General features: G+C 34.2%; 1 protein-coding gene across 1 annotated transcript in view; it reads left to right on the top strand.

The window, feature by feature from the left end:
* The window catches only part of LOC105380068, an 89,954-nt gene extending 82,435 nt beyond the window's left edge, over nucleotides 1–7,519 (top strand). Inside the window, exon 4 of the mRNA XM_038106575.2 lies at nucleotides 4,847–7,519. Within this exon, the coding sequence (XP_037962503.2) occupies nucleotides 4,847–5,005 (159 nt within the window). The 3' untranslated portion in view covers nucleotides 5,006–7,519. The remainder of the gene's footprint in view (nucleotides 1–4,846) is intronic.
* Nucleotides 7,520–16,890: the final 9,371 nt, after the last annotated feature.

The following is a 16,890-nucleotide window of genomic DNA, read 5'->3' as shown; positions in this document are numbered from 1 at the left end:
TTTATTCTTTTGCCGTTGAAATTATGACGTCTCTTCATATTGTGAATTTCAAGATTTCACTTTCGTTTTATTTTGTTAGGAGTTTCGGCGCTCGGTGTTTGGCCGTGGATGTGTTAAGGGGAAGCGCTTTCGTCTGTACATACTGTATTATACTGTACTGTTAAACTGTATTAGTAGGTATTATTATATAAAAAAACCTTGTTGAATGGGTGTTTAGCTTTACACTATTTAGATAAATAAACGAAATAATCTAAAGTTTAAAAGTAAAAATTTAATAAAATTGTTTCTATGACATAAAAAAAACATATGACTTCTTAGGCCATCTAGTCAAACATATTTTGTAATTTCCTAAGGATAAGTCAATACACAAAGAAGGCGCGTAGAGATCCTCTCGAGTGACTTTCCCTTAAATTTTCTAAATATACGTGTGCCGATTTCATTATGATAATAATATCTGCTATGAATGCCATGATTTATTATTAGCTTTTCTTCTTTTGTTGTCACCGTAGTTGTGTTCTCCAATATTTTTATTAGATTATATCTCTTCTGTCCATGCAAGTACTTTTTAGATTTTTAACATTAGCATTAGGTATGTAAAAATGTAGAAAAAAACTTTATAATAAAATTTTAATGACAAACCTTACTCTTAATCCAATAGTATATCATACCTAAGTGAGACAGACTTAAAGAATCTATGCACCTATTTAAACAGAACCGGCGTCTTACACCGAGAAATACAAAACATTCAACCAAGTCAGTGAGCTTAGAGAGCAGCGCAAAAAACAAATGCCAGCACAAAACACTTTAAAAGATCTGGATCCGACCATATCCTGACTCATGAAGCTCTCAAAGGAAAGCCTGAGCTAGACGTTCTCAGCGTCGAAACCTCTGGAAAACGGATCGAAAATAAAATGGAAAAAGGATCGAGACAACTCCAACGTCTCAAGCCTCAAACTCCAAGTTTCTGAATCTTTGTTTTTCGCCACTCGCCGTGTCGTATCATTAACTCGAAGTGGATAGGTTTTTTTAATGCTTTTTCGTTAATCCTTTTTTGGCATCCGCGTCGAAAGGGAAACGCGGGGTTATGAAGATGATCAAGGGTTGAAGGAGTTTGATTTTTTTGTCAACCGGTTTAGGGAGTCTAGCTTAAGGGGTTTTAGGTATTTCTTTTTTAACATCACACACATGCATTACATGTAGGGTAACGTAACGTACCTTGGGACGCTTGTACCTCGGGACATTGATTGTATTTTAAAAACCGGCTAAATAAACACATTAAAATTCTACCCTAGGCATAGTATTTTACTCGCTTGGCAAAACTAGTGAGTCTCGTGATCATACCAGCATCGAGTGTGTGGTGAAGACAATATGAAGTTTTTTGGAGTCAAAAGTAGCTTTTGTATAGTTTTTTGTGTTGCTTTATCTCATTGAGGCATGCTCAAAATAAAGACATGGATGTCACGTATAACTTTTAAGTTATTTAATTTTATGATATGGCAATTATCTGAAAGATTCCTATTAATTAAAAATAAAGATATTTAAATTTTGGTTAAATATGGCTTTTTTGTACCTTGGGACACGATTAAATTTGTACCTTGGGACACTGTTTCCTATGGCTTTGTACTATGGAAAATGCAAACATCTAAATAACGCCTTATATCTCTGTTCTTATTAGTGCCAGAGTGAAACTAGACAGAAGAGAGATGCAGTCAATCAATAAGAACAGAGATATAAGGCGTTATTTAGAAGTTTGCATTTTCCATAGTACAAAGCTATGGGAAACAGTGTCCCAAGGTACAAACGTGTAACGTACCTTGGGACAAAACAAGCATTTTTACTTTTATCTTAATTTAATAAAATGTGGCCACACTAAAGCTTTAGCACAAATACTAGTGATAATAGATTATATATCCTACCGAATAAAGAAAATTTCACATTAATATCTTAGTTGTACGCTGCGATAGTTTCATTCAAAGTTGGGGTAGTCGAAAATGTCCCTAGGTACGTTACGTTACCCTAGATACTCATATCACCGAAACACTAAACTGATTACAACGAAAACTAATAACAATCTTAACATTACTTGAATTAACATTAACAAAACCTTAACTATAAACATACTCCAAATATAATTTATAATTAGCTCTAAAAAAATAATTATACCTGTCGACATGTCACACACCTCATTAGATTTGAATTAGAACCTATATATCCATGGCACAAAGTAACCCTTTTCACGACACCTGTTCGAAGGGACATGGGAATAGAGAAATACAAAGGAGAGATGATCCGGAATATACTGGGGTAATTGAATATTGTAACCACAACGTTCCGTTCCATGGTTTTGCAAGCACGGATTAAATAGGGCTTGGTAAAATGATATAAGCTGATTTACTGTTTAGAATGCCAAGGGATACCAATATAGAAAATCCTAACTAATATTATAAATGCGAAAGTAACTGTGTCTGTCTGTCTGTCTGTCTGTTACTCTTTCACGCCAAAACTGCTGAACGGATTTGAATGAAATTTGGTATACATACGGTCTAGACCCTGGGAAAGAACATAGGCTACTTTTTATCCCAAAATTCCCACGGGAAAACTTTTTAAGGCGAAGCGAAGCGCGCGGGAACAGCTAGTAATTAATAAAACTAGAAGTTTTGTGTATTGTTTAAAGTCAATAGTTAAATGAATGAATTTGGCTAGATTAGATACATAAACCAGGAATAACATAGATAACAACATTGTCCAATAATCAAAATTAGAGAAGTAAAAAGCAAAATTATAAATAATCTACGAGTACTTCAAACGGGAATTCACAAAGACAAAACCAACACGCCTTGTCATTTAAAAATCTTCCTCGTGCAAATACGTAAGCAATCAACTGTGACATTGTTTACTCACAAACATGAGCCAGTAACATATCCGGTTCATTTAAATACCCGCCGAGGCCCTTTGCATCCAAGATCACAACGAAAGTGAAATGGGGTTCCACTCAGATAAGGGATTAAAAAGAAAATGCCATCCCATTGTACGAACGCCCACTTCTACACGACGGAGCAATCATCTGAGACGCTTCTTAAGAAAAAGCAAAAGAAATGCAAAGAAAAAAGGTATTTTAGAAAAAGTAAAAGACGTTACGTTGGTGGGGGGAGATCTTTTACACATAAGAGTTGGGGGAAAGACAGGAGTGGTTTTAATAGATACTGCGGATTTGAAAATGGATTGCGGGGATGAGACTCATTAGGGTCAATTCAGACGTACCACAACCACACCACAGCCACAACCACACCACAACCACGCGGTGTGGTCGGGCGTATATTTTGTATTGACAATGAATAATCCAATTCACACGTGCCACATTTTGCCGTTGTCATCGACCACCTGTGTAATACGACCACATCGCAACCACATCGCAAGCACAACGCAACCACATCGCAACGGCAACGCCGCCACGCGGCGGCGGCACCGCGGCAACCTGTTTTCCGTATTAACTGCACACGACGACGTGGTTACCACATCCCAATGACAGCGACAACGCAACCACATCGACATTTTGTCGCTGCCACAACGCAACTGCAAAAAGCCGCTGTCACACAATTCACACGTAACCACAGCTTGACCACATTTTGTCGCTGCGACGTGGTGTGGTTGTGGTAAGTGTGAATTGACGCTAAAGGCTCAACGTTCATGACAACGTTGTACGGATCAGTATAGCACAAGTAAATTTAGCTTGTGCCAATGTGCAGCTATCCTATAGCCCATAAGCATAAAACAGGAGGGACCGAGCTATATTTGTACATATTATATTAACATAATTATTATTATGTAGAGATGATAAATAAGAAAAAAAAACTCATCATGTTTACTCTTTAAATATAACAAACAGACTAGCTGTTCCCGCGAGCTTCGCTTCGCCTTAAAAAGTTTCCCCGTGGGAATTCAGGGATAAAAAATAGCCTATGTTCTTTCTCAGGGTCTAGACCTTATGTATACCTAATTTCATTCAAACCCGTTCAGTAGTTTTGGCGTGAAAAAGTAACAGACAGACAGACAGACACAGTTACTTTCGCATTTATAATATTAGTTAGGATAGGATTGGGAGTTAGGATTAAGTTTTAGCATGCATAAGCTAGTACATGCCCGTTTACAACATGATCTTCACGAAGTAAATCCACTGCTAACGTGAGCTGCACAACATAAAAATCATTCTTTAAATTAAAACTCAACCTGAAAAAGTTCACCATCTCATTGAGCTTTCCCAGCAATTTACTTATGAATATTAATGGCAACGGAGCGAATAAAATGAATAGAAAAAGAAACAGGACACGGATCACAAAAAGCCTCTTGAAACCAACTCGGCTGATGCTTCAAAATGCGAAAATACATTTTGACGGATGACAAAACATAAAAGATTACGGCACTCGGTTGGAACTTGCAATTTTCTGCACATTTAATATTTGGGAGTGTTTACTTGTGTCTCCTGTTTAGATTGAATGGGAGTTTAGTTTGTGTTACGAGCTTTTGTTGTGGACTTTATAATGTCATAAGCCCCTTTGTACTTCAAAATAATAAGCTACATGTGGAATAATAAGCAGGAGTGTGTTTTATTTATTCAATACATTATAGATACATTTAACTTTCGGATGGCTAGTTTTTAGGTTTATCTCATAAAAATGAATAGTCCATTAGTCAATACCATTATGATGGCGGTCTATGCACCTATCACTTGCATTTATTTGTAGAGCTGAAAAACTACCCAATGCTACAAGTCTCAACTCCTCACCCTTTTCACATTATGTCATTTTCTTGTGAAAGTTTCTATAACATATTTTTCTCTATTTTCCAGCCGGACGCGCCATCGCCCGAGCCATCGTCATCGCCGAAGGACTCTACATCATCAGAAAGTTCAATTTTCTCCTCCATCATGCCAGACAAGCTCTCTGGATCCATCTGCACAGCGGTTCTCTTCATGCTTGGCTGGAAACTCCTTGCTAACAATCGATGAATAAATTCCAAATTCAAAACCAAAAAGGTCAATTCTAAAAAATACGCCTGCGTTGACTAATTAAAATCGATTATTCTCGAGCTCACGTGGTTTTTAAATACGGATATACTTTTTTCGTGTAACGACTGTTTTGAAATTAAACGCACATTTTACCTATAATGTTTTTATAGTAAGTATTATACAAGAAAGTAGATTGCACTAAATGTTTGTGTCTTTTTGATGTAGGTAGTTAAAACTACATTCATATAAGTCTATTATTGTCTATGACTGTTAAAATGCATCGGATTTCTCGGTCAGTAAGTTTTTGGTCAGTAATTTACTCTTGATTACAATGATAATTGACTGTAACATTAATCTTGCATTTCTAAGGAGTTTGATATACCTACTAAAGTATTCTAAATGCATTTGAGTCTGTTACTATTATAGCTCTTTACTGTAAATCTGTCGGTACATTTCCCTAATATAATCCATAATATGTTTCGTCAAAATGAACATTGTATTAAATTGTAAATAATAAATAACTATATTTTCTTGGTTAAAGTACATTCCGCTTTTGATGTCTAATTTTATAAATGTTTGTACTCTTTTATATATTATTATTAAAATATATTACAGTAGGCATGTAAACTCTACATTTAATATGTAGAAAAAGTAAATGGAAAGGACCATTTGAGAAGTCAAAAAAATATAATATATTATATGTTTAATAAAAAACAGTAACATAATAATTATAAAAAGTCTATTTCCCTATAATTTGTTCCAAAGAGAGCAGCCTAAAATTTCATTGATTGATCTCATTTATTTTAATATTTTTTAAATGTTTAATTTAGAAATATTATAACTTATGTACGCCATGACAGTTGGTGCCAAGTTTGTAAAGAAAATGGAGATTTTAACAGAGAATTATGAAAATATATTTTAGTAATTAATTTTAATTGTACATAATTTCATTGTAGAATTGATTGATTTTGCCCGTCATTTACATTTTAGAAGCAATTTGTTTGAGTAAATTATGATAAATAGCTCATTATTGTGATTTGTTTTGAACAAATTTGAAATGTCAGAGGCAAAAATCAATCCTAAAGATATTGGGATGGCATAGTTTATAAGATACCATGTATAATCGTTCTAGTTTGTGCTAGTTATATAAATATAATTATACTCAGAGTGTATTATAATATGATTATGATGAGGCTTGATTGTTTCCAACTAAGAAAACGAAAATAGATGCAAAATTTTCATTGTATTCTAAAGAAAATTATTGGACTATAGAGCTTCCATTATGTTATTGTATTTTTGACGTTTCCTTATGCCTGGTAAGTAAAGTTGGTTTTCCTTTGCTGCCGTCAAATATGCATGGGATTTGGAATGTCTAAAAACCAATAATATAATGGACAGAGTATAGTGACAATTTTTTTTTCCAAGCTTGTAATTTCGGGAACAAAAGTAATGGGATCAAATTATTTTAGTTAATTTGTCACTTTTACTCGTATTTCAGCTGAAAAATATAGATTATTTTCAGCATTTAGGTTCAAAACATGTAAAGAAGGATGTGTTCAAATGTGATATGTATGTATTTAAGGAGAGGAATAAATAAGAATAAAGTTTTCCTATGATCTCTCGAAAACTCTTATTTGCAGACTTTTGTTATTTTTATTTGTGTTAAAAAGTAAACGTTTAAAAATAATTAAAAATTTAGGATATAAGATTTATTATTTAACACAAGTTTAAAATGACACATTATTGTGTATTTGCATTTAAGAGTTTTTTGTACATAAAATTGGTATGCTATTGCTGACATTAATAAAAACGCGTGTAGTAAAATTCTAAAATAAAATGCTGCTTCTGCTGTGTATTAAGCTATGTAATAACGTATTTAGATGGACAAAATTAGAAACATGCTGTATTTAAAATAATTTGTTGATCTCTCTAAGATTAAAAATAACTTTAAACGTCTTTAGGCGAACCGTGGACGGTTAGATATTTTACATGTTTCTACTTTTGTCCAGCTATTGTTTTCCTATTGATAAGTTCTGCAATTTTTTTAATGATCAACAACAGACTTTCTGAGTACTTTTTGGTTCAATATAATATTTTTGTAAATCTTTTAAAGAAATTATAAGAACAGCTTCGTAGAAAATCATATTTGTTACATAAAATGTATTTAAGTAGAAATTATGAAACTTTAAGCAATATTCTGTGGATCGATGATTTAAAAAAAATATTATAACTTTTCATCATTTGACTTTTAATACGTAGTTTAAATACGAGATTTAAACTACCTTTAATATATAAGCAAGAAATTTTCTTGTTTTCTCATTATACACCTGATATTGTGTTTTTCAAATTTGCTTTTTGTTTATAAATGCTCATAGCTTTGTAATTAGTTTTTTATGTAAAAATAAATAGACATAATCCTAAAGAGTTACTTAAGTTTTAGTTTTAAAGTATTTTGTACATTTTCATTTTGATATAAAACTGCCAATAATGATTATTATACGCCTGTTTTCAAGTTATCTTTATTTCAAATAAACTTTTGTATAAATTGTGTGTTTTCTTTCATTTACTTCTGAATTAAATTGGTCCATTATATCTCCAATACCTGTTGTCACAGCACAATATGCACGAAAGACGCCTTCTCGATTTTGTTTTTCTGACGTTCACCTGTTCCTTATACAGGTGTTGCAAAAAGGGTAAGTATGCTAAGCCAAAAGGAGGCGAATAAAAATATCGCGAAAAAAATGTTGCTTCTCCATAATCTCCATACCCTGTTGGTTACGTGACTTTTTTACTTTTTTTATAAGAAGTTGCATTGTTTTTTTACACCCTGCTACAACCTGTAGGTACTAGGGCATGCAATACCGGAACTATTTTCAATACCGGGATCCCGGTATTAATACCGGTATTGGATTTCCTTGTAATAAATGGCATATATTGTGATTAAAGGTCGTATAGGTCAAAATAAAACGAGAAAAAGCAATGAAATTCAGTATTTTGTAATAGATTTTTACGAGAATTGAGTATTAGAGTTTAAATTATACAATAAATTATTATTTTTACATCCAGTGTCCGTTTACGCATGGACAACAGTAGATATCAAACGGCCGAAAACTGCATAAAACGGTTGGAAACAAGTGCGCTTTCACAGTACATAGGAATACTATATCTTAATCGCTTTATTATAGCCTAAAAAAGTCCGATTCCGGTAATTCTTCAATACCGGTAGTAACTTTCAATACCGGTATTGAAAAAAGCGTGAATTTTGTCCCTAATACCGGTATTACTAATACCGGTATTGCGGTATTACATGCCCTAGTAGGTACCTATGTATGTACGTGCGGTATGCACCTAGGCTAGCTAAACTGACTGGCCAATCCTTACATCGTGATGACAAACTTACTATACAGGCATAGCATATTATTACTTCACTGACACACTAAGAAGCTGCTATGGGCTGGTTATATCTTAAATTATTTATACATGATCATGGAAGTAATAAGTACTTTCGTACAAAGTAGGTACTTATTACTTCCATGTACAGTGCCACAAACTTATCTGTTCCGGTGAAAGCTCACGTAAATGTCTAATATTTCTTCATTCTATAAGATTTAAAGTTTGCCCGTAGTGTTAATTTGCCCTTGAGGTTTTATAAACCCATATAATCTATATCAATATACAATTAATTAGTAAGTAATGAGATATGTATCAATTTAGTTCGCTCTCACCGGAACAGATAAGTTTGTGGCACTATATATGATTTATAATACCACTAACACAATGACATGCAGATGTCATAGAAGTGCTGTATTGTACTATTTTTGTGCTGGGCATCGTGGATAGAGTAACAGTGTAGTTCAACTGTCAGGTCGAAAAGCGACATTTGTTTTTTCAATATGTTTGTGTACTTTCAAAAATAGTATCGAATCGTGGAGGCAAGATGAGATCTCACCATTGATTCCTACCTTTTCAGTATGCGAGGTAAGGAGTTTTACTAAAAAAACATTATACATGGTGATGTTTCTTTAAAATAACCATTATATTTCCAATAACGTATCCGCTTTTTTTCACAACTAAAAACTGGAAAACTTAGATGGATGGTACTTAAACTGAAAATGCACTTGCCAACTTGACTGAAAACGACTGAAAAGTTTTACGGCGGTTAACTGCAGGCGATGGAAAAGGGATTCAAGTTTTGATGGAGCCAGTTTAAAGAATCATTTTGGATTTTGAAATGGTGACGACCGAATGGCGTAGTGGTTAGTGACTCTGACTACTGAACCGAAGGTTCCGGGTTCGATTCCCGGCTGGGGCAGATATTTGTTTAAACACAGATATTTGATCTCGGGTCTTGGATGTGCCCGAAAATGGCAATAGGCCCGCCCCCTATTACATTGGGACTAACATAACACTGGCGAAAAGTGGGTGCAGCAGTGCACCTCTGCCTACCCCGCAAGGGAGTACATTAGTACAAGGTGTGAGTGTTTGTTTGGAAATGGTTATAAATTAGAATTGCGATTTGCGACATAATTAGAAATCACGTTACAAGAAAATGTACAGCAAAAAGTGGGTGCTAAAACATGCTTTTAAATTTAATGATCTCTGACTACCGCTTGGTGTTTTGTGAAGTTACGTGAGTATGAAGAGTCAACAAAATAAATAAGAAGGCACAAATGTATGCATCAATGTTTTAAAGACCATGAAAATATAGTAATTTTTATTTAACAAACGATTACTGAGTAACTATGTCTCTCGCACATTTTCGATACTGACAGGGTGAGATGGGTCATTCTTAGTACCAATAACAACGCAGTAATAAATTACGTAGACCAATAGCAACGCAGTCAGACAATTTAGGTAGGTAATTGTTTCTTTAAAAAAAATTACTATTTTTTACTATGATTCATTATTCATGTCATGGATTAAAGTTGGTACCTGTAGGTTTACTTATGTTTGTTCATTTATTTAAATAATTAACAGACACCATCCATTTTATTATCTGAGTACTATTAGTTGAGTTTCATTCCAAATACTAATTCAATTTTAAATACCTAACTCAGTTTTAATTTAGATTATGGCGTTGAAGAGATTAAATTAGATGCTGTTTAATAGCCAGGAAGATATAAAAATAAATTACAATTACATTTATTACTTGTAGGTATAAGTTATGTAGAATTAGGTGCCTTAGAAATAGAATCCCACACAAACAAAGGAGGCCGGAACGCGACTGCTTACTTCTACATAAGGCAGAACTCTGAACTGAGTGATAGACCACGTGCAGTTTGGCCGACACCTTAAGGTAACCTTCCACCTTTCGGAATCGTATGTAACGCAGTATTCATCCTAATCCTAACTTCCTAACTAATATTATAAATGCGAAAGTAACAGTGTCTGTCTGTCTGTCTGTTACTCTTTCACGCCAAAACTACTGAACAGATTTGAATGAAATTTGGTATACATACGGTCTAGACCCTGGGAAAGAACATAGGCTACTTTTTATCCCGGAATTCCCACGGGAAAACTTTTTAAGGCGAAGCGAAGCGCGCGGGAACAGCTAGTTGTATATAAATTCACAGAAGTGCGTCCACTTCATTGGTATTGCTGACGCCGTTTCTAAATACATGTATGGCAATCCGTTTGGGTCGATACGTACGATACCAATAGCTGGACGCTTACCCTTATAACGTACGGTTGGTATAAACCCACCCACAGTCCTCAAAGTCAAAGTCAATTTTTTTTATTCATCGTACAAATATAAAATTTTCTGATGAACGTCAATTTTTACAAATTACTCTCCGTTCGGATAAGGGGGGGCTCTTTCTGTCTAACCTCATCGTAATATTTCCAAATTCTTGTTCAGAAACTATTGTTCTGAAATTAGAGTTCCCTAATTTCCAACTAATTACGTTAAAGCTGCATTGTTCCGATCTATTTTGACATTCGTAAAATGTGACCACCACCATTGAAAATGTCGGGAATTTGTGTTGTATTGTCGGTTCTCGACTTAAATAATGATCTTTAGGGAGTAATCTAGATATTTGGGGGTAATTTTATTTAAATGAGCACTCATTAAATTGTTGGTTAATGTCTAGTTTTATTGGTTCTACGATTTATTTCATCTCTATTAAAATTATTTGTGACTTGGTCTGCTGATTCTGAAAATATAGTATCTGTAAACATAATATTATACATACCTACTTATGTTTTAACTTTATTTTTTAAGTACTCTATACTGCAGTATATAAAAGTACTTAAATACGGGGCTGCTATAATGTGGGAAAAAATTAATATGCCGATAAGCACAGCAGGTAATAATTAATAAATAGAATTAAAACGTGTCGATTAAAACATTTTTAAAGATTAACCAATTTTTTCCCATCACTTTTAGTCGCATAAAAACTTAAGTTGTGGCAACGCATAATTCTATCATGATGTGCATTTTTTTGCCACGCTTCATCCATTGTTAAAGATGCGGTATCTCCCTTTTTACTTTTGATTGAATATTGATTATGTGAATGTACGATTCTGCTCATAAATCTATTGCATAGTTTTTTTTATAATCATAATTATTTCAGTGAAATTATTCAACTTATTCTAAGAGGTAGGTATACATATAGTAAAACTAATTTCTTTGGTTCATGGTATGGTTGGTGATAAAACTAATTGCTTCGCCATCACTACTATAGATGTCTCTAAGTTGGTTTCACTACAACCATTGAAAATTGCACACATATGTGTAACCAAGGCCGAAAATGTGCAAATTATCAATGATCGATGATTCGTCAGCACCTCGTCTAAATGCAAATCTCCCATAGCTTTTCGATTTCGTCAATAGTTGGCCGTCAAAAATCTCTGCTCAAATTTAAATATTCAAATTTGGAACTATTTGTTTATTTTTTCGATACGCTGCCTAATAGTGCGAACTGTAATGGAACATTTGAATATGGAATTCCTCTAAAATGCAACTGGCAATATTGTGTTTCGATTTTCGATTGCGTAGCGTTGATTTTTGTTTGATAAAAAAAACTGTGTTTGATGGGGTTGAGTTTTGGCATGAAATGAAATGAAATAGGTTTATTTGCACGAAAAGTGGTACAGTATAGGTGTTTAAAGAGTTTACATTACAATAATATAGGTTCCTCACAATTCACCTGTTAAGGCATGCAAAAATTTGTCACAAAGCTATACACTATAATTCATGTTAATTTTAATGTTAGGTATCTTAAACTAACATTATTTACATAATTAAAACTTAAGTAGGTGTATTAGAATTTACAGTTATTTACGATATTATAAATGTAAGTTAGTTTTATTAGTTATTCGATACAAATATGATTAAAGTTAAGGTACTCTTCGATGGAATAGAAACATTGATTCACAAGCCATTTATGCAATTTCTTTTTAAATATGATAAGGGGATGACTCTTCAGTGGCGCTGGTAATTTATTATATATTTTAATTAACATTCTGTAACAGCTGCGCTGGCAAAATGTTGTTCTACATGGGGGGTACACTATTTTGTTTGGATGACGAGAATTCTTTTTTATGTCATCATACCATGTGAACAAGGTTCTATGTTTGTGAGCAAAACACGCCATTTCGTAAATGTAGAGACTCGGTAATGACAAAATATTCAAGTTTTGGAACAATGGTTTGCAAGTGTCTCTAGGGGCTGCACTGCAAATGGCCCTTATACACCGTTTTTGTACAATAAAAACTCTATTGATGTCTCTGGCGTTTCCCCACAGTATGAGTCCATACCGCAGAACTGATGCTACATAGCCGTGATATGCTGTAAGTGCTGTAGACTTATCTGTGACTGTAGCATGGTTATATTATGGGTGGGACGCATATTGCCAATAATTTTGACTTATTCATTGTTTACTAAAATGTGAATAATATTTTAGAAATGTATATCTTAGTGTAAAATAGATTAGAAACATTTTTAAATTATAGTGAATTTGTAAATAGGTACATATACTTACTCCCGAATTCATAGAGCTTTTTGACACTTTACAACAGGTTTATAATGGACGTTGTGATATACGGATTTCAAAATTTTGACTGAAGTAAAGAGTCGAAACTTGTGTGTTTCAAAGTAATTTTTAACCTCAATATGGTCTATGAATTTGAGGGCTAATATTTTTCAGGAATATGAGTTTCACACAGTCTTTTTAACCCGACAAAGTTAGATTCTTTTTACATGTTAGCAAACCCGTGTCCGTCATAAAACTAACAGAGAAGTTAGATCTAAGTGAAATAGATCAACTTAAAGTGACCACATTAAACTAACTTTTAACTCAATAATGTTCCAGTATAGTCAGCTTTCCTCACATAATACTCTCGATGTACCTATGTAACTTTAGATTAAACCCTATTTTACGTGTGACATAAGCAACGGATTTTACTGAAAATATTTAATGAAAGAGACATAAACTTGCAGGCTGAATACACGAGAGACATTCCGGGCACAATAACAAGCGGTAACACAAACGAAGTCTTTTCATTTTCACCTTGCGTTACCTTAGATTAACAATATTTATGGTGGTGTGTCACATGCAAAAACAAAGAAAAAAAACTGTCCGTATTTTGTTCACTGTCGCATCATTTTAAGTTCGACTTAATGACAACAATTGTTCCAATGAATATTACGTCTAGTACAGGTTTGATAGATTGACGAAAACTATAAAAGTTTCAGTTTTCTCGCATACAAAGTGGCGTCACTTTACTCTAGCAGAAACTATCATGAAACTTTTGACAGATAATGTATGGAGGTGACAGAAGAAAACCAAAACTTTTTTCATTTACGTAAATTGCAAAACCCGTACTAGAGAGGCCCTGGACATACTTTATAATGTAAAAAAAAGTGAATGCATGGTGTTTCAGGCCCGAGGTAACTATCTACATGACATACCAGCCATTAAACTTAACGGCTGTCCTCTAAATAGAGTGTTTAAGTTTAAATATCTAGGACATGTTGTAACCTCGGACCTGAAAGACGATGTAGACATAGAAAGGGAGCGTAGGGCGTTGTCTGTTCGTGCGAATATGATAGCCCGCAGATTTGCACGCTGTTCAAGAGACGTCAAAATCACTCTTTTCAGAGCATTTTGTACTTCGTTCTACACGAGCAGTCTGTGGGCAAGTTATACGCAGAAACAGTACAGCGCTCTACGGGTCCAATACAATAATGCGTTCAGGATGCTGTTGGGGCTGCCGCGCTTCTGCAGCGCGTCGGGCATGTTCGCGGAGGCGCGCGTGCAGTGCTTCCCCGCGACCATGCGCGCGCGCTGCACGTCACTGCTGCGCCGGGTGCGCGCCAGCCGCAACACTATCCTGAGCACATTCGCGGAAAGGTTTGACTGCCAGTACCTAAACCACTGTAGCATGATACACAGGGCTGCAGTCAAAATATTATTTTAATATCATTGATTATTTTTTAGAAATTTATGTATATGTATTTTATTGTGTTTAAATTTGATTGTGAATATTAATTGTGTTAACTTATGGACTTTGAGTCTGAATGAAATGATTTGAATTTGAATTTGAATTTGAATAAATCTTCTAACCGAACTAATTCAAAATAAGACTTTAATTATTCATATATTTGTAAATTTACTTTATATCTCTATGTACACAATACAATCTAAATAACTAATATAAAATTAAAATTAAACTAAAAAGACTTGAGTGGTATCAGTGGGGTGTTATTTGTCGAGACGTTTTCCTTGCCCTGATACTCCATCTAGTTCGTATATTGTTAATCTAAGATGCGTTACCGTAAAAGTTGACAAAAGAAGGCGAAAAAATATATTTTACGCGTCGTAAAACATACAATGGGCGTTTTTATTGGCATATTGCGGTGGCGGTATGCAAAATTGGTATGAAATTGAAAAACAAATTCGCTACATATTGCTTTTTTGATTCGGGGTGCGATTCTGTCTGTTAGCATTTGTGTTCGCGGGTTATTCTGACGACTTGTTATTCGTTCTTAGTTAGTTTGTATTTGAAAACTAAACCCGAAAATGAAGGATGTTATATTTTTTCGTGCCAATACATATACTTAAAAGACTTTTAACCATTTTTTTATATTTAATTAGATTAGTCAGCAGACAGCAACTTTAGTTTTTAAATACATTATGATTTGAATATTAAATTTTATCTGGATATAAAAGCATTTATAATTTAAATCTCTGAAACATTGCAGCTGAAATTTTCATCAGCAAAGATGATGCTAATGACAATCGCCTAATGACAGTCACTGACAGACAGACTGGCTGATGACTCATTATCATTATCTAATGCAAACTCAATCGTATTAGGCCAGTAATGTGATGGAAACTACTCGAACACACCCTGTATATATGTGTGTGTATTAGGGAATTAGGAGGTAGTTAGTAGTTAAAGTATTTCTTTCATGTCCTTTCATAAATTGATAAAAAAGAAAGAAAAGGAGGATCCTCAAGTGATGTGTATGTAGCTATATAGCTACGTCTGGCGCACCCTAGGCTGTCTAACAGACCACTGATATTATCTGCCAGGGTAATCCTTTCAACACGGGGACAATGCCTAGTCCAGTTCTTGTTTTTGAAACAGTTGTTTTTTGGCAGATTCGTTTAGGTATACACGTTAAAATTAATAGTATTGTCATTATTTTACCATTCGATGGGTTTTGAACCAACACTCAAAGATTTGAACAAACAATTTCGTCATAGCCATGCTACATAATACATAATTATACCATTTACTTACTAGTCACTGCATTGTCAAAGCCTAAGGCTATTTTGAACAAATTGCTACATAGGTAGCCTAATGGCATGAAACAGGGTGCCAAAATCAATCATGGCCGCGACACTGCTGCATGTATTGATATGTAATATCACTTAGTTCAGCCCCTTTAGCGTGAAATATAATAGGATGAATGTTTAGGGCATAGAGTAAGAAGATTAGAAGTGTAGAAGTGACTAGTATTTTTATAGGCAAGTCTTAGCTTGGAACATTTACATCGTGTTTACGATATTATGGTCAAATGGTCATTTTACACGAAACTACATTACCTATTTTTATTTATTTTTATTTTATTTTATTTATTAGGGACAACAAACAATTGTACACACACATTATGTAACACGTATACATATATAAGAAGAGTAATTTGGTGTACAATCCACACCGTTATCCACAGATTAAGTTTTTAAATACAATTGCAAGTACTTACAAAGAGTGACTAAATTAAACACAAAGACTAAACATATTGGTCAAAATGATATTTTCTTCTCAAGAAGCAACCTGTGAAAGCTTCTGAAACTCTTTGATTCTTTACCCAGCAGCGCTAGATGTACCTACAGAGAACTAATACCTATGTATAGAGTAAGTACCTAAAATCTGCAATAACTATGGTGAACGAACAAGGCAATGAGAGACTCCTACCTTGTACGACGATCTTCCTGAGGGTCTAGCACCATCCACTTCAAAACATATCCTTAAGTCATGCCGAAAATCACTAACACTTTGCGACTAAAACTGTAACCGGCAAAAAATTTACGTATATTATTGTCTGTACCCTGTAAGTTATTGGTTATGTGCTAAATGACACACTACCCATATAACAACGCGGACTCGGGTGTCACACTACCCGTAACACTTTGTATTTGATTAACTTTTATGTGCTCCGCTTGCGGTGTCTTTGACTGTACTGAATGCTGAATTGAATTATTATTACCCACATTTTGAATAATGTTTTATGTAGTACTCGATTTATGAAACGTTTATGCACTACCACATATTAAATTTGGTTACAACTAATTTAAACCTGATGCCATTTTGTAGGGGTCTGTGGGTAGAGAGACGCAATGTTTTATGAAAGTGTCCTATCTGTTCGTTGAACA

This window comes from Plutella xylostella, chromosome 7 (genome assembly GCF_932276165.1).
Source record: "Plutella xylostella chromosome 7, ilPluXylo3.1, whole genome shotgun sequence".
In the NCBI taxonomy this organism is placed as follows: Eukaryota; Metazoa; Arthropoda; class Insecta; order Lepidoptera; family Plutellidae; genus Plutella; species Plutella xylostella.
The sequence above is the reverse complement of the archived record's forward strand: the minus strand, read 5'-3'. Positions and strand labels throughout refer to the sequence as shown.